The sequence below is a fragment of the Thalia democratica genome, chromosome 6, assembly GCF_965202585.1.
Source record: "Thalia democratica chromosome 6, ktThaDemo2.hap1.1, whole genome shotgun sequence".
Taxonomy (NCBI): Eukaryota; Metazoa; Chordata; class Thaliacea; order Salpida; family Salpidae; genus Thalia; species Thalia democratica.
In genome coordinates this window covers 66,233,399-66,256,445 of record NC_139170.1, presented here as the reverse complement: position 1 = coordinate 66,256,445, position 23,047 = coordinate 66,233,399, and the positions used below count along the sequence as shown (strand labels likewise).

At 25.0% G+C, this 23,047-nt stretch overlaps 1 protein-coding gene across 1 annotated transcript; it reads right to left on the bottom strand.

Annotated features, from left to right (window-relative positions):
* Positions 1-10,868: 10,868 nt before the first annotated feature.
* On the bottom strand, positions 10,869-13,369 carry LOC145839369 (uncharacterized). The gene is made up of 3 exons (XM_082946947.1): positions 13,335-13,369; positions 11,315-11,648; positions 10,869-11,246 (listed from the first exon to the last, which is right to left on the bottom strand). The coding sequence occupies exons 1-3, from the start codon at positions 13,367-13,369 to the stop codon at positions 10,869-10,871; spliced, it is 747 nt and encodes a 248-aa protein (XP_082803073.1).
* Positions 13,370-23,047: the final 9,678 nt, after the last annotated feature.

The following is a 23,047-nucleotide window of genomic DNA, read 5'->3' as shown; positions in this document are numbered from 1 at the left end:
AAATCTGTCAAATTTTATTAGTAAAGTCACACTTAAATTAAGCCCCAAGCATGAATGTGCTAGGGTAAATAAACCTTTGGATGTTTGGTTACCAACCGCCACTGGTTTCATTTTTATTACTGGCTTACATCAATTTTCCACTATATTATTTATAGTAGTATTTATATCTAGCAATACTAAGTCTAGGGTGAAATAGTAAATATGTCAAATTCCAACAGTAAAGTCACACTTAAATTTACTTGTGCAAAGTCAATAAAATATGTATGTATCATAAAAGCATTATTACTAATATCATGTTAATTTTCTTTAATTTTATTCTTTAACTAATATTCCAAGTTTCACTTGTTACATAAGGCAAAGTCTGATTTAAATAAAAGTGAGAAAGAGAATGAAGAGAATGAGAGCGCACTTTTCTTTTGTGACGCAAAGAGAATAAAAGAGAATGAGAGCGCATTTCTGTATGGAGCAACGATTCATTTTAATGTTTTAAGTCATGAGCTGACAGTCCAGACTGAATGGTGTGTTGAACCGCCAGGAGCTGCAGAGACTGTTTACAAGAAAGACATTTAAATATTGGTATTTAGTTATTTTATTAAGTTTCAGTATATATAACTACAATTGTATTTTTTAGGTTTAAAGATTGTTATTTAAAGTAAGTTTAGTAATTCTTATACTGTACATTTTTATAGCTCTTTTGATTTTCAATAAGTTTTTTATTAAAAGCATTTAAACAGTTTTTAAATATAAAGCATTTCTTACATAAGAAACATACTTTTACAGGTCTTGTATTTTTCAACACTTGGTTTTTCATTTAATATTAAGTAACCCTTAAAGTATTATTGGTTTTTTATAGTGGTTAGTATACAGTATTTTAGTACACAGAACACATATTTAATAGTTCTTGTGACTTTTACAATTGGTTTTGTGTTCATTGAAGTTCGTTTAGTAGAGAAACCCACAAAATTGTTATGCCTGGTTATTTATATTTAGTAATACTAAGTCTAGAATAAAATAGTAAACATGTCAAATTCCAATAGTTAAGTGACACTTAAATTAAGCTCTAAACGTGAATGTTCTAGGGTAAATTAACCTTGGGATGTTGGGTCACCAAAGGATGTGGGGTAACAGTTTTCTTGCTTTATTTATAACGATTAGATTCATTGTTATTGATGCTTTAATAATTACTTAAGTTAATATAGTTACAATAAATCTCTAAAATTAGTTAAGAAATATTCTCTTAGATTAAAGTTGTAACTTTTTTTTCAAGCTTCTAATTTTTTACTTCTATAAATTACTAAAGTAAACTAAACTACTTATAAAACTTGTTTTTTTATTAAAATCATGTAAGCTTAAATAACTAAACTAACAAAATAAAAACTAAATTAAATTAAAATGCGTTATTTATGTTATAACTACTCCCGAAAAGTTTACGTAATATTGTAGTTGAATTCAATTTTAAAAAACAAAAATAATAATTTATAAATTTTATAGATCATCAAGATTTTTTTAAGAATGTATAACTAGGACATCGAACATATAAAATTATACATAAAATCAAATCTTTGTAGATAATTATACAGATATATTTTCTAAATACACATTTTTAGATCTATTTAAAAATGCTCAAAGTTTTCCAATATCATTTCATGAAATACACACCGCTACTATTTAGGATAAATAGAATTGTATTTGTCTATTGATTTAAGATAATCATAAACAATACTTTTTATTATTTAACACATCAATTCTTAGTTCCTTATGACAAGTACTTATATGCTCACATCGATTAGAACTTTGAGTAAACAATTTTCCACATTCTGCGCAACCATAAGGTTTTTCTCCCAAATATATTCTAAAATGTTTAACTAAACTTCATTTCTTAGAAAACTTTTTCTTGCAAATATCACATTGATGGGCTTGAACTTTAGTATGAATCAACATGTGATGTTTTAAACTACCTTTTTGTGCAAACTTATTTTCACAAACTTCACATTGAACATATTTTATTCCAGTATGAGCTAACATATGTGTCTTAACATTACTTTTTTGAGTAAAATATTTGTCACACATATCACATTTGTATGATTTTTCTTTTGTGTGACTTGTCAAATGTTTTGTCAAGTGAGCCTTCTGATAAAATTATTTTAAACAAACATGACATTGAAAATCTTTTTTACCACTATGTACTAACATATGTTGTACTACATTACCTTTTTGAGTAAAATTCTTATGACAAACATGACATTGAAAGTCTTTTTTACCACCGTGCACTAACATATGTCTTGTTAAATTACTCTTTTTAACAAAACGTTTCTCACAAACATTACATTGAAAGTCTTTTTTACCACTATGCACTAACATGTGCTTCGTTAAACTGCCTTTTTGAGTGAAATATTTCTCACAATTTTCACATTTATAAGGTTTTTCTCCTGTATGAACTCTTTTATGAATTGTCAATTGTGACTTAAACTTAAAAGTTTTCTTACAAACTTCACAATGAAAGCGAATTCTCATGACCTCCGCAAAATGAGTTTTATCTATTTCTATTGTGTAAACCAAAACTGTTAAATACTTATTTCAATATGTACCAATATGTATGAATATGAACGTTAATAAAAAATATGAAATATTTGTCGTTAATTTAGAAATATTCTTTATCATTAATATTAAATTTCAAACTGACCACTGTATGAAATTATATAAAAACTATAATAAAAATTTTGTGTTGCTCGATAGATATTTGGTATCATATTTAAGTTTAAAAAAATACTTTCTAACAATTTAATAATATGATTTTTAGAAAGTGTTTTATAAAAAACGAACAATTTTAGTTCTCATAAATTTTAAATTTTGCCAGATATTCGCATACGACTAGTTATATTTTATTTTTGAGTTAAAAGTAAATAGTATAATATACATTTTAGTTTTTATACTTTAGTTTAAGTTGATATTTGTAGTCTTAAGCCTTTTGAGCAAATTTATTTAACAAAAGTCTTGATCCAAAACTGTAGTTATCAGTTGACTTATTACGGTTGCAACAAAACCTGGAATAGTAAAAAGTTTGAATTTATAAACTTTTTAAAAAATTTAGGAAAAACATGTAATACAATAACAATGATCCTGAAAAAATTGTACAGGATCCAAGCTGATTGTTCACACTTATATTTATACAATTATTATAAATAAAATTTCAAACTATTGCTGCTTGAAAAATTAAAATTTAATGCATGTATGATTAAAACTAAAACTGTGACTTGAAAAAAACATTAGTTTACTTTGCCACTCTTCAAAGCAAAAAAGCCAGCCTTAGTGAGTAAAAAATAGCCTGATGTTTTAAAATAATAAAAATAATTAACTAAAAAAAAAAGCCTAAGTTTGACTGAGATTTAAAAAATCTTCAAACTGTAATGAATACGTGCATTATTCATTATTCAAAGTTGAGCTCGAAGAATATTTTGAGTTTGACACGCTTCATTGCACTAGCCAATGAGAATCATCTGACGTGTTTCAAACTATTTCTGATGCAACTAAATATCAGAAAATGACAGTCAGTGTATTTGTAAGCAGTTGGTGAGTTGGTGTGCGGCGAGAAGCAACAAGATATTTGAACTGATTTGTGAATTTTGATTGTTAGTATTGTTTTAAAGTGAATATTTCAACTGGTGTTTTATTGTTTGAACATTTAAGCCAGGTTTATATTTTAATAGTTTGTTAAACCTTTTAAAGTTTATTGTTTACTAAGAGTTTTATTAAATTTTTAGTTTATTGTTTTAAGTCTTTTGATAGATTAAAATAACTTCCAGTTTTTGTATATGCTTATATTTCTTGTTGTGTTTTATATAAAAGATTCATCACTCAAAACTGTCTTGTCTGATTTATATAAAGTAGCCTAAAGTAGCATTAAGTAGTATATAGTTATTATGTCCAACTATAATAAGATAAATGAGATGTATGAACAAAAAGGTCAGGTTGACTATCTGCCCACAGGAAGTCACCCTGACCCAACTGAGGCTTTAGATGTTGGGTCACCAACATCGTTAGCCCACAATGGCGTCCTCTTAAGTAGTGAAAACTACCAACCCTTTGACCAACAGTTAAATAAGTCAGAGTTTGAGAAAAATAAGATACAAACCACTTGTAATAAAATTGGGCCCTACAGAATTGAAAATGAAAGTAAGGTAAGCACCAATAGGCAGGAGCAGGCTTTAGATTATGAAAGTGCACTAGAAGTGGAAAACTTGGAGATAGAGAAACTCACAAAGCTAGTAGCCCAAGCTAAAATTTTAGAAAAGAAGGCCATCTTAAAAAAGGAATTAAATTCTATTTATAATAGATTACATGAAGGTCAAAACAAATTCCAAAGTAAGATAAGTTATAGTGACAGCAGTCCTGTATATACTTCTTCCAACACTGTAGGGGCCACACATAACATCAGTCTGAAACAAAGGACTTTAGAGAACTGCAAACTTTTTCCCCAGATTGAAGCCATAAGGGACCCTGTTATTGAGTTAAGATTTTTTGAGGATAGGTGTAGTACTTATGGCATCACTGATGATACAGAAAAGTTTGAAATTCTTCAAAGAATCTGGCCGCGTGCTGACATAATAGACTTTGTTGAAGCTTATGATGAGGACCGAACATACTACAATTTGTTTAAATTTTTAGAAGGCAAAGGCAGTAAGCTGCCTCGAATCTTAGGTGTGAGCCCATCATGGTCGGGACCAGTAAAATTTCAAAACTTGTTTCTGTCAGCCAAACAATGGGCAAGAGCAGCTGAGGAAGACAGAATTAAATATTTTATGTATGTACATGCCCCAGATAATCTGAAAAAGAAAATTAAAGAATGTTTTGGGCTTGGTTATAATGAGTTCTTAAGACGGGCTGAATCAATATGCAACATTGAAGAACAGAGAGTTGTAGAGCAAGCCAAACATGTTTCATATGAACCTCTCAAACCATACTATGGTAGGAACAGAAGCAAAAGACACAACAATGTAGGTTGGCAGGAAAACCAAAATCTGTTTCATAATAACCACAGTAGTAACAAGCCTAATCAAAATTACTGTAGGCTAGAAGGTACAAATAATGGCAGAGTCCACTATAACTACAAAACCCAAGACAATAACCATGATGTAAATGATTATCATCCAAACCATAATATTTCTAAAGTACATGGAAAAAATGATAGAACAGTAAAACACTGTAATTTTGCAACAACAAAAACTCCTTCAGTACATTCAACCAGAAAGGCACAAAGATTTAAACCAAAAACTCCTAGAAAAATTATAGCATATGGAGTTACAGGCCGAGTTGTGTGGTTTAATATTAAAAAGGGCTATGGATTTATTCATTGTGATAATAAGGACAGTGATGTTTTTGTTCATCACACTGAAATTAGTAAAATCAACCCTAACACGCTTATAAGGTCACTTGCACAAGGTGAGTTAGTTGAATTTAATGTTGTAATAAGTGAAAGAAATTTACCACAGGCTGTGAACGTAACAGGTCCTAATAACAAACCGGTTAAAGGTTCCAAATATGCTCAAAACAGGTGGCCAAACTATAATCAGAGTTTTAAAAGGCAACAGAGGCCTCAACAAAAATGTTATTTTGTCAGTGACTATTGTAAAGTTAAAAACCACCAGCAAAGAGAAGAGCAAAACTGTTATGAGATAAAACACAACCACCAATTAACCCACCAGGTTCAAACAACTGATGATAGACAATTTGCAAAAGAAAGTACCCATACTGATTCTCCAAATGACTTATTAAAAATTAGCTCTACAGGCTATCAACCTATTAACAATGAAAAAGAACAGTTTGAACCTCAGAGTGAAATTTTGAAATTAATTTCAGAAAAAGATGAATTAATTAAACAAGGTCTCAAAATAGAAGAACATGTTGAAAGTATTAAACTTAAAATTGACAAATTAAGAAATAAAGTTTTTGAAAGGCTAATGTAAAATAACATTATTCTAGGGTTTAGTTAGGCATGACAGTTGAGTGATGATTCTGTATGACTAAACAAATGTTTTTTTTTTTTTTTTTTTTTTTTTTTTTTGTGAAAAAATTTTGATTCTAATACCAATTGATACTATATTGCCAAAGATTTTTTTTTTGAGTTTAATATTTTGATTAAGAGTTGTTTATCTATTTATACTAAAAATAATATTTGGAATGGTAACCGTAAATTTATTGATATTTCATTTTATTTATTGTTCAAATACTATTATGTTGATACCATTTTTTTTTACCATGTTGTCTAAGATTTTTTTACTGAGTTAGTTATTCTGATAAAACTTATGTTTTTATATAATTTTTTTTTTATTATGTGAAAACCGAATACTTAATTTTTCTCTATCCTATTAATATTCTACTTCAAATTGATTTTTAAATTAGTTCATGACTATTTTTAATTTATTTGTTCTTTACACTGTTCCTTTTATTTTGTTTTTTTGCTGTTTACCAATTAGATTTAGGTGAACATCACCTTAGAATTCTTCTAGCAGGAGGCAAGCAGAGGATAGAGTGATAATCCTCTTCAAAAAAAAGGACTACAGAAGATAGTGTAATGAATACGTGCATTATTCATTATTCAAAGTTGAGCTCGAAGAATATTTTGAGTTTGACACGCTTCATTGCACTAGCCAATGAGAATCATCTGACGTGTTTCAAACTATTTCTGATGCAACTAAATATCAGAAAATGACAGTCAGTGTATTTGTAAGCAGTTGGTGAGTTGGTGTGCGGCGAGAAGCAACAAGATATTTGAACTGATTTGTGAATTTTGATTGTTAGTATTGTTTTAAAGTGAATATTTCAACTGGTGTTTTATTGTTTGAACATTTAAGCCAGGTTTATATTTTAATAGTTTGTTAAACCTTTTAAAGTTTATTGTTTACTAAAAGTTTTATTAAATTTTTAGTTTATTGTTTTAAGTCTTTTGATAGATTAAAATAACTTCCAGTTTTTGTATATGCTTATACTCTTGTTGTGTTTTATATAAAAGATTCATCACTCAAAACTGTCTTGTCTGATTTATATAAAGTAGCCTAAAGTAGCATTAAGTAGTATATAGTTATTATGTCCAACTATAATAAGATAAATGAGATGTATGAACAAAAAGGTCAGGTTGACTATCTGCCCACAGGAAGTCACCCTGACCCAACTGAGGCTTTAGATGTTGGGTCACCAACATCGTTAGCCCACAAAACTACCCTGATTTAGTTTGAGTGGGAATTTTTATTTGCTTATATTCTTAGATACTACTTTTATTAACAACATACAGTCTAAATAACTTTACCACCCCTAAGTCTAGTATATATTAAATAGGTAGTTTTAAAAAAGATCATCTGTGTGTTTTCTATGCAAAGCATAGAAATAAAACTAATTTGTCAAAAAATATAGTTTTAAAAATTAAAATGTATACCTAACAGAAACTATTTTAGTTTATGTCATATATATTGTTTTAAGTTTGTCTGTACACACTTACATATTCTATGTGGAAAAAATTATAGAAAGTTATACTAAAACAAACTTTAATCTAACTTAAGTAACTTAAGTTTAACAAATGTTGAAAATACTTTTCAGTACTTACTTTGTATAACAAATCTATAATATCAGAAAATTTCGTAGTTTTGTATTTTTTTTAATAAATTTATGGTTGTCGTAAGTATAGCCTAGTTTTAGCAAAGATAAAATTATGACTAATATTCTTTACAACATTTTTTCAATTTTTTAAATCTAAAATAAAAGCTTTTAAGAGAAAAGCAACTTAGTATGTTTCGTACTTAAAAATTAAAAATATATTTATATCAGTTATACAATTTATGTATAGTTTAACTTAAAATTTTAAGCGTTATATGACTACTTAATATAAACTATACAGTTATGTTTATGAGCTTGAAGTAATTAAGTTTTTGCTGAAAATATTTTTTTACCCAACATAGTTTATATAAGCATGGGTGTATGACTAAATAATAAATATAATTTTGTACACCAGGTACATATAAAAAACAGTTAGAGTATATCTTTAGTGGTCATTTAACTTACTTTTATAACGCTTGTTTAAGCTTTTAGTTCTGATTTGTGTAATATGATTACATGAACTTGTGCTAACGTAGTATAATCAAAACGGTAAGTTACAAACGGATAATTCAAGGTGGCCACTGGTTATTCAGAAAATTCTTCAAGGATTTCTGATTTTTTTCAAGTTTTTTAAAGTACACGATTTTAGACCTTTAGGAATAAAAAGCGTGTTATTTGGTAAAACAACATTGAAAAGTTACTGTAAAGCTACACTAAATGTGTTTTTTAATATAAAAAGTTTTGGTGGGGACAAAAAAGTTTTCTTTATATGATAGATGTTTCGTGTAAAAATAATTATTAATTATTATGTTAAAGTTATATTAAATTCCAAGGTTTCAAGGTTTTTTTTCAAAATTTCTTAAGCTCAAAAGTTTAACGTTTAGTGGTGTGAAGCCTTGCTAAAGTTATGTTATTAAAATAAAAACAAAAACTGTTCAAAACAAAGCTAAAAATTTTAGTTTATCATCATAAAAATAAAAATAACCGAATTACTATTTAACTACTATTAACTAGTAAATAGTAACCTTCATGTGTCTTGTTTATTAACTTGTATTATGATGTTGAAAAAACTTTAATAATTTTGTGTTATAAGTTTGGAATAAGATATAGACACTCGATTTTATTATTATTAATGTTATTAGTGACTTTTCTAATGAAGTTATGCGTATAGCACCGCGAAAAATTATTTAAAAGGAAAATTAAAAACCAAATATTAATTTTGCTAAAAATTAATCATTTAGGAAGAAATATGTTTATATTAAAGACAAGGCGTGATTAGGCTGGTTTCTAGTGAGATCCTTAAAAATGTGAAGCTATAAAAAAAGAAGCTTAAAATATTCACAAAACTTTGTTTAATCAGATATTCTCTTTTTTTACAGCAAATTCGTTTGTGCAATCTTTAACAAATTTTAACTTTATTTTGATGGCATTTAAGCTTCATTAAGAGAAAATTTTAAAGTAATCTCGTCAATAATACTTGGTGTCCAACTAGAGACCTAAATGATCCTTCGTTAACCAGATCCTAGAATCAAATATTTTAGCTCATTTTTTTCGTTCAATAAACTATATTAAAATGCAGCTTTAATCATATTACTTAGTTTAAAGCTTTACTCTATTTTTTTATTAAAGAATCGTCATCTATAACAAATTTTTGTTTAATTTTTGATAATAAAAACTAAGTTCTAATAAATTTCAAGCATATTTTCTAGAATATTTTTTTCTTAAAGTATTTGTTTTTTTTTAACTTTTGCGGACTTGATTCTTATATCAAAAAATGATAATGTCATTTAAATTACTTAAATACAAAATTAATATATTTAATTATATTCAATCATATTCTTAAAATTTTACTAAACTTAAATAATTTTATTTATTTTGGGTTTCTTAGATAATTTTTTAATATTAATAATTAAAGTAATGAGTTTTTTAAGAAATTTTTAAAACTTAATAATCAAATTAAATTCTGCATGATAATAACCTAAACAAGCTTAAGGTATACGGGCCTGAAAAATTTTCGATACTTTTTAAACTACTATTTATTAGAGATATACCCCTTTTTTAGACGAAATAAAAGTCTTACTAAAGTCAACGTATAATCTAACAAATTCGAGAATTATATTTGTTTCAAAACCAGTATCAAAAATAAAATTGGAAAATCTGACATGTATTTTGAAAAAAAGTTGAATAGTATACAAATTAAACAGTTTCTATAAAAAAGCTATGTCGAAGAAACTTCCGGATATTTTAAAACTATAATAAATTTTTTTTTACCCAAGGGTGTGATAAAATTTTGAGAACTAAAACCTAAATTGAAATCAAACGATACTGAAAAATCCTGAATAGCTTAACAACTAATAAATAATAAACATTAAGCAAACAAAAAATTAAACTAATAATAACATGTTATGTTTCAGTTATTATTTCGAACTTATAATCTGTTGTGCATTATATGGAAGTTTTAACTAAAAATAAATTAATTTGTACATACTAACATATTTTCTAAACTTAGAATGTTGAATGTTTTATTTTCAAATTTATAAATACTAACTAGCTAAATGACACTACTTAAATATAGTAAACCACTATTTGTCTAACTAAATAAAAACATTACATTTAAAAAACTATTAAATGTAGTATAAAAATTTTATGTTTCCGTTATCATTACTTTTACTTAAAATTGTAAGTACTTATATAATTTATATTTTAATAAAAGGTAGTGTGAAAAGTCACGCAACATCATAAACGCCTGATTAAAGATAAATAAAATTTTAAACTAAACATTTATCAAAAGAAAATTAGAGTTAAAGTTTTTGTATGTAGTTTCTTAGAAAAAAATAGACTATATTAAAACTTTTTATTTTCTAATATTAGAAAATGTTGTTCGTTATATAAAAAAATAAAACCGATATTCATTAAATTCGTAAATAGTGCTTTAAAAATATTGTATTTGACTAAAACTAAACAAACTTTGAAGCAAAATTTGTTTTATTATTTGATAAATATAAATTCAAATAAGTAAACAAACAACAAAATACTAAAGCAGAACAATTTTTTTATAAACTTTATAATTATTGTCTCTAGAGAGCTTACGTACCTTTAAAGATAATTTACAAAGTAAAAAGTTAAAATTAAATTAATAATTTATACAGATTTTAATTTTTTTTAAGAATATTCAACTACGACATCAAACATATAATGCTTTGATGCTTATTTATACATCATTTAACAAACATTAAACTTTTCTAACATTTATTGACTTTATAAAACAAAAACTGCTAAAATTAAGGATATTTAGAATTGTATTCGAATATTGTCTTAAGGTAGTCATAAACAATTGTTTTTTGGATTTTGCACTTCAATTCTGATTGTTGTTCTTTACTTAGTTCTTTATGATAAGTTCGTATGTGCAGATTTCGATTAGAACAATCAGTGAACCATTTTCCGCATTTCGCACAACCATAAGGTTTTTCTCCTAAATGTATTCTAAAGTGTCTTACTAAACTGCTTTTCTGACTGAATTTTTTCCTGCAAATATCACATTCATGGTCTTTTATACTGAAGTGAGTCATCATATGTTGTTTTAAATGACCTTTTTGAGAAAACTTCTTCTCACAAATTTCACACTGATGTTCCTTCATTCCAGTATGTGATTCTTTACACTAATTTTTTGAGTGAAACTTTTGTGACATGTATCGCATTTGAATGTTTTTTCTTTAGTATGAGTAACCATGTGCCGTTTTAATGCATCTTTACGTGCAAATTCTTTCAAACACATAAAGCACTGGAATTCTTTCTTACCACTATGTACCAACATGTGATTTGTTAAATTTCCTTTTCCATTAAAGTTCTTGTCACAACTAACACACTTGTATGGCTTTTCTCCTGTATGAACTCTTTTGTGAACAACTAAATTATATTTAGTTGTATAACTTTTATCACAAACATCACACTTGTAAAGTTTTTCTCCAGAATGAACTCTTTTGTGTCTAATTAAACTTGAGTAATATTTAAAGTTTTTCTTACAGACTTCACAAGTAATACTTTTAGTATTAAGGCTATTTCTTGTAGGTACATATCAAAGTATGTTAGTCAAAAGCTATATAACGTGAAAAATAAACTAAACAGAAAAATAAACAATTTTTATCAAGTTTTTTATCTATTTTTAAATAGCATATAAATTTTATATAGCACGAAATATAAATATAGTAAGCTTTTTAAGAAACTATATTTTACTATTTTTTCATAGTTCATAGATACTTTTTGATTATTATTATCTTATAATATTATTAAATTTTAAGGCAATTAGAAATATTTGGATTTGTAAGTGTAAAATAACTATACAATTTTTTTTAACTTGTTTCACTAACAGTTATAAATTTTTGAAAACTTTGCACAACACATTACTGAAACAGAAATCTATACACACTAGGCTTTAAAAGTATATTCATTAAAAAAGGAACAAGTTTTATTTTGTAATTAGTTTTTTTTTATAAATTCAATAAAATTTATCTTTTAAACTTGCTAAAGTTTTTTATAAAAAAACATTACAAATAAGTTTTGTGTAAGATATATTTCACAAGTTAGATTTAAGTTATATGGATTTAAAGTATGTATCACAATGAAAATATATATATTTAGGTTATCTAATCCTACTTATTAAAACAAAAACAAAAACATTTTTAAAATATAATATATTAATAATAATAATAAAAAAGTTACAACATTTTTCTGGGTTAAATACTTAAGAATATTAAAACTTTGTATAGAAATAAGTTATTTGATCAAAACTCATTCAATTTTGAAGTAAAGCATATATAAATAAAAAACACTGTACAAGTTAGTAATAAATATTATACAATAAGTTCTTCAAAGTTATTGTTGGAGTAAAACCAGTTTAGAACTTAAAAAGTACAATTATTTATTAAAATTCAAAAATTTTTAATTTTTCTTAGATATCATCAACTAATTACAGTTCGGATTTAAAAACTACAGGTTTCTACTTTTAGTTAGATATCATCAACTAATTACATTTAGAATTAAGTTTTCATGACACGACTTTTACTTTTTATATTAATTTTGAACAATAAAAATTAATTTAAGTATATTTTGTTACCTTAATTTTAGAACATTTTTACATACAAAAAAATGTTAAAGACAAGAGCAACATTATATTTTAGCTAATTAGTTCATAAAAAATAAGTTTTTTATGACTAAACAGCTAAAAACTTATTGTAATCAAAATACTAACATGTGATATAAAACAAATAAATTTAGAGTACAAAACCATCATTTTAACATTTGCTCTTTAAGCTATTCCGCAATTATAATTACAACTCGGTTTTAAATAAGTGAAAAAAAAATCATCAATTAAAAGTGGTTTCTGTCTAGTTTATTATCTCTTATTTAAAAAAAATTACCGTATAAATTACAGTTTATCATTGTTAGATACACGAAATATTTAAACTTGGATTAAACTAGTATTTGACAGCCAAAAAGTTCTCGAGATTGTAGAAAATCTATATATATTTGATTTGTTTTATCTTTTAAAGTGTAAAGTTTTTTGAATAGATTATATTTATTGCAACTATAAAATAGGAAGAGACTATGTGCTAAATTTTTAAGAACAAAAGTATATATGTTAAAAAAAGTTTTACTCTAGTAAACTATTAAGTTTACAAATAAATTTAAGAACTTTTATTGTATTTCTGCAAATAGATAGTCATTTTGGAATTTGAAAGTTAAATAACCTTAAAAATGAAAGTTTTTTCGTTAGTTGTTGCATCTTGAATAAAAACTACTGTACACAATTTTTAAAGCATTTCTTTGTTAATTTCATTTTCTATAACTAATTTTGACTAAGTCGGGTAATTTTTAGTTAAAAGGTTATCTAATAAGTAATAAAAAATATTCCGAAAACCCAGTCTTAAAACTTTATAAAATATGTTGTTATTTTAAAAATAATAAAACATTAATTTAGTATTATAACAAAAAAAACACCCTTTTTAGCTTCAACTTGTGAAGTTTAAAAACTTAGATAAAAATTTTTACAACAGTTAATTATTTTTCTATTAAATAGGTTTTGTTGATTTGAGTTATAATTAAACAATTAATTGTTTTCTAATCAAAATTAAGTAAATCAGCCTCTGTGTACACACTAATTAACATAGTTTTAGCACAAAAGTTTAAATAATTGGTGATTATGGTCAAAACAAAAGTGAAATGGTTGTTAAAGTGTTTCTTGTGATGTTTGCAAGAAGACTTTCAAAATTAAATTCTACCTGAAGTTTTGCAAAAGAATACATACAGGAGAAAAACCATACAAATGTGATAAATGCGACAAAAAATTTATAATTAAAGGAAAGTTAACAACTCATATGCAAGTAAATAGTGGTAAAAAAGATTTCCAATTTCATGTTTATCATAAGAGTTTTGCTCGAAAGTATAATTTAAACCAACATTCAGTTACTCACACTAAAGATAAACTTTTCAAATATGATTTGTGTGACAAACGTTTTACTCAAAAGGCAGTGTTAGTTCATATTGGTATAAAGGAACATCTTTGTGAAGTTTGTGATTAGATGCTTTCTCGGAAAAGTCATTTAAAACGATACATGTTGACTCACCCTAAAGTAAGAGACCAGTGAATACTAATAACAACTCATAGATAAATCGATAAACGGAATTTAGTTACTTTTTGAAAAAAGTAAGTTTATTAAAAAATACTTAAAAATAAAAATTTCTAGATAAATTATTATTAATCTTAATCCTCAAAAAACGAAAATTTATAAATAATTTTATTTATTATCAATAAAAAACAATTTTATCAACCAGCAAGAGCAAAAAAGTATTTAAAGCTTCTCGAATAAATAGAGATTTTTACAACTGTTTACCTATGTCTTTTATCTCGCTTAACCATAAATTAAAATTTAGTAAGAATTTCATCTGATCCTAAAAGTGTAAAATAGATTTTATTTATTTGTGCTTTTATTTGAGTATTATTTTTTTAATTGATACTTAGAAAATAAATTGAACAAAGTCAAAGGTAGTGGGTTTTAATATAAAAGCCATTTACTAAAATATACATTAGTGTTCATACTAATTATTATTAAATGTGTAAAAATTTTTAAATAAAGTACTACTAAAAAGTAGTTTAAAATTAAAACCCTTCAAAAAAATAAATACACTACTAAAACAATTTATCATAATCTAATAAATTGTAGTAACATTTTAAAAGTAAAATGTTTCTCATTATAAAAAATATATATATGTTGTTTTTGTGTAGGTGCAGCTTTAAACTTTACTAAGCCTGTCACAACTAAATATTTATTTCAATAATATATATAACATTATTTAGAAGTGCAGATTTCCGATATAAAATCTAACGTTTATTTTTTTAAATAAAACTGAATTTAAAACTATAAAGTCTTTTTTATTTGCTTTTTATCATTTAATTTTACACACTGCAAAAGTTATAAAAGTAAGAAGAAACTAATTAGGCTGTTTATAAAGTGATCATTAAATTAAATCCAAGCTTTAATTTAAATTGTACCATTTTGTAAAAAATTTAACGTTCAGTATAAGTTAAAGTAAAATACAAAAACTGTTATTTAACAAATATTAAAAATGACCACGTACTTTTATACAAAAATTTTAGCAATAATTTTATATTTAAAATTCCGATTATAAACTTTTTTGAGTAAGTTTTTATTCCGAAAAGAACTTTAAAAAAATCAAAGAAATTTAATACTTAATATTATATTAGTATATTTTTATGGATATTTAATGTATAATTTCAAATATTTTTATCTATTGCAAATTTCATATATTACTTTTAAAAGTTCTCTAATGCGAATTGAAGTTATTTATTTTATTAGCTGTTAAATTAATCTAGTTTGGTTTTATGATCATTATAGAAGAATTAATATTAATTCGGCTTTAGTTGTCAATATCACAAATTTTACATAAACTTTGTAGTATTTTTTTTTGTAATTATGAGAAAATGTATTAACAATTACTAGCATTATAAGTTTGTAGAATAGTTTATCACTAACTAATAAATTAAAAAAAAGAAAACTACTAAAAACTACAGTTTATAATTTTGGAAATCCATATAACATAATTTGACAAAGGCAAGTAGTGTTTAGTTTCAAATAAATTATTCATTGTTTTGGCCTAAATTGGTCTGAACGTTGTCAAAAGTAAATACTACTAATCATTTTATTAAACTTAAATTACTCGAAACTATAGAAATTTTTTTATGTTAAGAGTACTGAGGTTATGAAATTATTTACTCTTATAGATATCAAAATAGTTTAACATTGTAAGAAATAGCAACATCTAAAACTAAACAATAGATAAATAGACAAATAAGCAAAAAAGATAAATAAAAGTTGTTTTATAGTTTATTAATTTATTAAAAACTTTATAGTGAACAAATTATAAAACTATTATTACAATACATTACGATTAGTTTATCTAAAGCTTTGCAACTTTTAATAAAACATTGAAGACAGATTTATAAAACAAATGTTAAATATTAAAACACCAACTAGAAAATTTTAAAACTGTAAATTGTGTTAAAAATATTTACTTCTCTTAAAGAGTTGTTAAGTGCTTACAAGCTGTATTTTACTTAGTAACATACAAAATGCTAACAATATTAAGAGTTGTATTCAGATATTGTCTTAAGGTAGTCATGAACAATGGTTCTTTGTATTTTACATTTCAGTTCTGATTGCTTTTCTTTATTAAGTTCCATATGATGAGTATGTATATGATATCTTCGACCAGAAGCTTGAGTAAACCATTTTCCACATTCTGCACAGCCGTAAGGTTTTTCTCCTAAGTGAATTCTAAAGTGTCTGACTAAATTGCTTTTATGTGAAAAGTTCTTCTTGCAAATGTCATATTCATAAGACTTTTCTTTAGTGTGTGTCATGATGTGTTGTTTCAAATTACCTTTTAGAGAAAACTTCTTCTCACAAACTTCACACTTATGTTCTTTTATTCCAGTGTGAACTAATAAATGTGTTCTTAAATGACTTTTTGTAGTAAAACTTATGTCACATTTGAAAAGTTTATCTTTAGTGTGAATAACTAAATGTTGTGTTAAATTAGATTTTTGAGCAAAGTTCTTATGACAAACATGACATTGGAACTCTTTTTCACCACTATGCACCCACATGTGTCTTGTTAAGCTACCTTTATTATTAAATTGTTTGTCACAAATATCACATTTGTATGGTTTTTCTCCTGTATGTATTCTTTTGTGAACTTTCAGGTAGAATTTAGTTTTGAAAGTTTTCTTGCAAACATCAAAAAAGCAACTACTTTACTTTTGATTCGACCAGAATCACCCATAGTTTAAACTTAAAACTAAAAGTTATCTAAGTACTAAAAAATGTGAAAAAAACAGACACTGAAGTACTTAAGTTTATTAATAAAATTATTTATTCTTTAATTGTAATTTTCAATCCATAAAAACTATTTAATAAAAAAATATTTGCTTGATATGAAAAATTTCATCTAAGTTTGTTAAACTTAACAAATTGAACCTCAAACAGTGTATTTTTAATTTAAGATAGTACTAAATGAACATTTTATCTGTTTTTGAAATAGCAACTAATTTTACAATGCATTAAAACTGGGTTTTTGTATTACTTTTATACTACTTTTTAGATTACCTATTGACTAATAGTTATATGACTTGGTCAAAACTAATCATAGAAAATAAAATAAACAATAATATATGATAAGATTTGTGTAAATAAGACTTTATTATAGATGCAATTATTATTAATGAAGTTTAAATTTATAAGCGTTACTTTATTTTAAATTCTAAAATGAATATTCAATTGCAGAGAAACTATTATATTTCTAAAACTTATTTCAAAACTTTTTTTTTTAAAAAGTTAAAACTATTTAGGAATAGTACTTTTGTTCATAAAAAAATTTATCACTTGGTTATCTTATATTTACTAGTTTTACTACAGTACATATATTTAAAAAACTACTTTAAAAAAAATTAAAGTAAACAAAAATGATAAAATTTTCCTTTAATCTGGATAAAAATGCTTGCTTTCAATTCCTATTTTAATATTAATTTAAAAGTTTTTTTGTAACTTATACAGTTTTTTTTAAAGATGTTAGATAATAAATAATTTAGACAGAAAGCACTTCTTAATCGCTGACTATCTTTTTATTATTAGTACAATTTTAGTATGATTAAAAGTGCCAAATAGCTTAGAAAGCAAACATATCTCTCTATTTTCTTCGTTTAATATAAAGGTTAAATTTATTTACTTTGAGAGGTTGTTGATATTTAGTCAATATATAAGTAAACTTTTAGATAAAAAATTCATATACTGCAGAAGAAAATACAAGCTAATTATATATAAATAAACAAAATATCTTACTCAAGACATAAAAAAATACTAGGTAAACAATTCGAAAAAAGCTGAATTATTTAAAAATATTTAATATCAAATTAAGCTGCAATACTATTAGAAAACTTCGTAGTATTATTATTATTATTGGAGTTTATTGTGCAAAGATGGACTAGGGCATTAAAACCCGAGTCGCTTAAACGATACACACGAAAAAAGAAACAAACAAATTACATTCAATGAAAATTAAAATCTAAAAACAACACAGTAAAAAAAAAATTACAAACCAATAGTCCTGTACGATAAATAATAAACTTAGTATGCACATAGAACAAAACGTAATAAATTCTCATATAAAAATCTATGTATAGACTAGAAAAGATTACACAGCTACAAAAATCATATATAAAGACTTATAATCTGTAGGGGGAAGGCGTAAGGAAGAAAAACTGATCTTAGTGACACTAATATTTTTAAATGAATTTTTATTCGTTAATCACTGTATTTTACTTGTGTTTATATTATTTAAATCGATTTTTTTTTAGTTTTAATCGAAATTGTTTCACCCTTGCACATGAAACCACTTCCTGCGGTAACGTTATTTAAAACAGATCGTATATTAAAATCTTTAAATTACTGTTAATATAACTATTTACAGAAGACTTATTAATCTTATCAGAACTAGCAAATAGATTCAATTTTTTATAAAAGTTTAAAACGTCTGACTTACAATCTGTCCTATCAATCCCAGAGCCTCTGGGTGTCGAATCGAAAAAGATGATTCGTAGCTTCCACTATCTCATTGTTCTTTATCAAATATTTTATTTTGAGATTATTTTGTTCTGCTAAAACTTGTTTTCTTTTTAATTCTTTTCTTAGCTTCTTGAATTTTTTCAGTTGTTCAATGGTTCGATCTTGATTTATGTAAATTTTAACTTCAAGTTCATTTGTCACATACTTGAGATTTCTCAGTTTAATAAGTCTTTCTTTAGCTTTTTTGTCATTGAGTTTTACAATTATAGGTCTGATTTTTCCATCTTCAAATTTACCTATACGGTATAAGGATTTTAGTTCGTGTTTCTCGATTTTATTTTCACTTAAAACTTCTTGTAGGACTTTGAAATCTTTATTGCAGCCATCAAGTTGAGGAACACCTTTATTTTCAGGAATATTAAATACGATTATATTTAATCTTTTTTTCTCAATCTGCTTTTGTTCATTATCAGCTTCTATTTTACCTTTTACAACATCAAGTTTATTGTTTATGTCGGTAAGAACTTCAACTGGCTTGTTTTTGACAATATCAGCATAAGTTGCTTTAAAACTGTTAATTTTAGTATTGATTTTGGAATAAAAGTCTTTTGGTTTCATCGTTTACATTGCATCAACATATGTAGAAAACTTTGATTCAAATTTTTCAAATTTGGAAAAAAACTCTGTTTTGAATTCAAAAAAACTTCTTTGTAACTCTGTGACTTTTTCTTCTAAAGAAATAACTCTGTTACTAAACATCACATATTTGTCATAATTCTGAATTTCAACAATACTCTTTTCAATGCTTTTACTTTTTTCATTATACTCAGTTTTTATTCTACAAATATCAGACTGGAGTGAGTTGAATACATTGTCTTTTCTACATCCATACGCAATCAACTTTTCTTTCAACAGTTTTCCTATTTTGGAACATTCAATCAAAGCTTTGATTTCAGCTTCCATATACATTTACTTTATTACTTAAAACAACCTTATTCAAGTAGATTTTTTTTTGTTATTTTCTTTAATAAATTTATGGCTGTCGTAAGTTTAATGTATTTTTCAATAGTTATTCTGTTTTTGAATATGACCAAATATAACCAAATAACCTGCTTATATAACTCAAACTCTTTTATAAGTCAACTAGGGTGACAATGGTTTGTAAGAAATTTCTTCTAGGTTTTCTGAATTTCCTCTAGGTATTTAAAAGTACATTTTTTCTTACAACCTTCAAACTAATGATCTTTTAATCGCATATGATGTAGCATATGTATCTACAAAATACAGTTCCTTGCAAAACCTCTACACATAAATCACATTTGTATAGTTATTCTTTAGTTTGAGTATCTAAATGTCGCTTTAAATAACCTTTGTGCAAAGTATTTTCCCCACACATAACATTGAAAACCTTTTTTACCTCTTTGTACCAACGTATGTCTTGTTAGATTGCTTCTCTTTGAAAAACTTTTCTCACAATCTTCACATTTGTACGATTTTGTTTTAGTATAGTATGAGTTGTTTTATGGACATTCAACTTGTGGTTTATAATTAAAGGTTTTCTCGCAAATATCACACTTAAAACTTTTAGTAGTTTATTAATTTAACTTAATATAAAAGCAAAGATTCAAATAAATTAAGACTTAAAAATTTGAATAAAAAACGTCAAAGTTTACTTTAAATAACTTGATTAGTTAGACATGGTTTTGCCATAAAACTAGCAAATTTTTTCCGTTATTTTCAACAAATTCGACAAACATTTTAAAATAAAATGTTGTTTATCATATTAAAATAATATTAAATTCAATACTTTAATCGAACATTTATTAAACAAACGATTAGCAACATTATATAATTCCTTAATCTAATTAATTAAAAAAGTATCTGCTTTAGTTAACCATTATTTAAGTTTAACAGTAAATGTAGTTTAATAATTTTAAAGTGTTTTTTCCTTGTATGTCATAAAATTAACTTTCCTTAAAACCAAATCTAGTTTTTTAGTTGCAGAAGACGAAATTAGATAACTAAATTCAATATAAAAAAGGTTTGAACAGTTTGTAAAAGTTAATTATATTATATAGACTCATAAATTCTATAGCCTAAGTATTTGTATAAGAAATCTATCTATTTAACATTAAATTGTACACATATTTATAAATGTTTAAAATTTAAAATTTTATAATATATAAAGAGATTCTTTTACCTATTTAAATAGTTTTATCAAATCAAAAAGTTAAACAGAGAGCATAATATATTAGAGTAATATTATATATTATTCAAAATTATACATCAATAAAAGTATTTAATTATTTTAGATAAACTTGATTTCAATACTTCGAATTGTATTCAGATATTGTTTTAAGATAGTCATAAACAATACTTCTTTGTATATTACACTTCAGTTCTGATTGTTGCTCTTTACTTAACTTCTTATGATGAGTTTTAATATGCCTATTTCGATGAGAATTGTCGGTGTACCATTTTCCACATTCTGCACAACCATAAGGTTTTTCTCCTAAGTGAATTCTAAAGTGTCTGACTAAACTTCCTTTCTGAGAAAACTTCTTTTTACAAATATCACATTCATGTTCTTTCACATTAGTATGGGTCAACACATGACGTGTCAAATCGCCCTTCTGAGAAAACTTCTTCTTGCAGACTTCACAATGATGTTCCTTTAAACCAGAATGAACTAACATGTGTCTTTTTACATTACCTTTTGTAGTAAAAATTTTGTCACAAACATCACATTTAAATAGTTTATCCTTGGTGTGAGTAACAAAATGTTGTTTTAGATTATGTCTTCGAGCTAAATTCTTATGACAAACATGACATTGATATTTTTTATACCGCTGTGAACCAACATGTGATTTGTTAAGCTTCCTTTAATTATAAATTTTTTGTCACAAATATCACATTTGTGTTGTTTTTCATCTGTATGTATTCTTTTGTGATATTTCAGGTAGGATTTAGTTTTGAAAATCTTTTTGCAAACATCACAAGAAACACTTAAACAACCATTTGACTTATAACAGAGTTACCCATAGTTTTAACTTATGTGCTAAAAGTTATGTTCAATAGTGGAGGATTAATGTACTTAATTTTGATTATTAATTAATTAATTGTTTAATTAAAACTTTAAATCAATAAAAACTATTTTTTAAAAAACAATTGCTCGTTTTGTAAATTTTCATCTAAATTTGTTAAACTTAATAAATTGAAGCTAAAAAAGGTCAATTTTATTTTAAGATAGTACTCAATTAACGTATCATCTATTTTTGAAATAACAAAATATTTCAATGGATTAAGGCTGATTTAATGTAATATCTATTTCATATTACTTATTAGATTACCTGTTGACCAAAAAGTACATGGCTACTTCAAATTCGATTATAAAATATGTAATTTAAAACAAGCAATGATATATAAAAGTTAGTCGTATACATTTAATTTTACTTCAGATGCATTTGTATTAATAAAGTTTACACTTCTGAGCGTTATCCTATTCTAAAATACCAAACTTCTAATTTCAGAAAAACACTAATAATTCTCAAACTTACTTGAAAACATATTACTTTACAAAAGTAAAGCTGTTTTAACAATTAAAAATTTGTTCTTATGAAATTTTAGTATTTATTTACCTTCTATTTAATAGTTGTACTAAGATATATATGTTTAGAAACTTTTTGTTTTAAAATTCTTGAAATAGGCAACAAACAAAGTTTTCATTTAAATCTGAATAAAATTTGATTTTTAAAACTTAATTATTAAGTTTAGGTTTAAATTTTTTGTAAACTTGAATTAGGCAAACTAATGTTTGTTCAAGTTTTCTAAGGTATGAGATAATGAACTAGACAGAAAGCACTTCTTTCTGACAACTTCTTATTATGTTATTAAACTTAAGTGTGATTAAAATTGCCAAGTAGCTTGGAAAATAAACATATTTTAATTTTTCCTACAGCAAAAAATTTGTTTAAAAATTAAGTTTTTTTAACTTGATATTTTTTTTATCGTTTTTTCAATATCTAAGTATAACTTTAGTGCCAGGTAGCTTAGAAAGCATACAAACCTCTATTTTACTGTATTACAAATTGATTAAAATTAAAATTTAGAGACTGTTGTACTTTAGTCATAAATTAAGTAAAATTTTAATTTAATGATTCAGATAGGGCAGAAGAAAACATAAATACCTAAATAAACTTATCAAATTAGTCTATAATTTTAAGAATTTTGCAAGAAAAAGAAGTCGAAAAATAGCTAAATTCATTTAAATCCATTTAAGAACATATTAAGTTGCAATACTTTCAGAAAGTTTAGTAGTTATT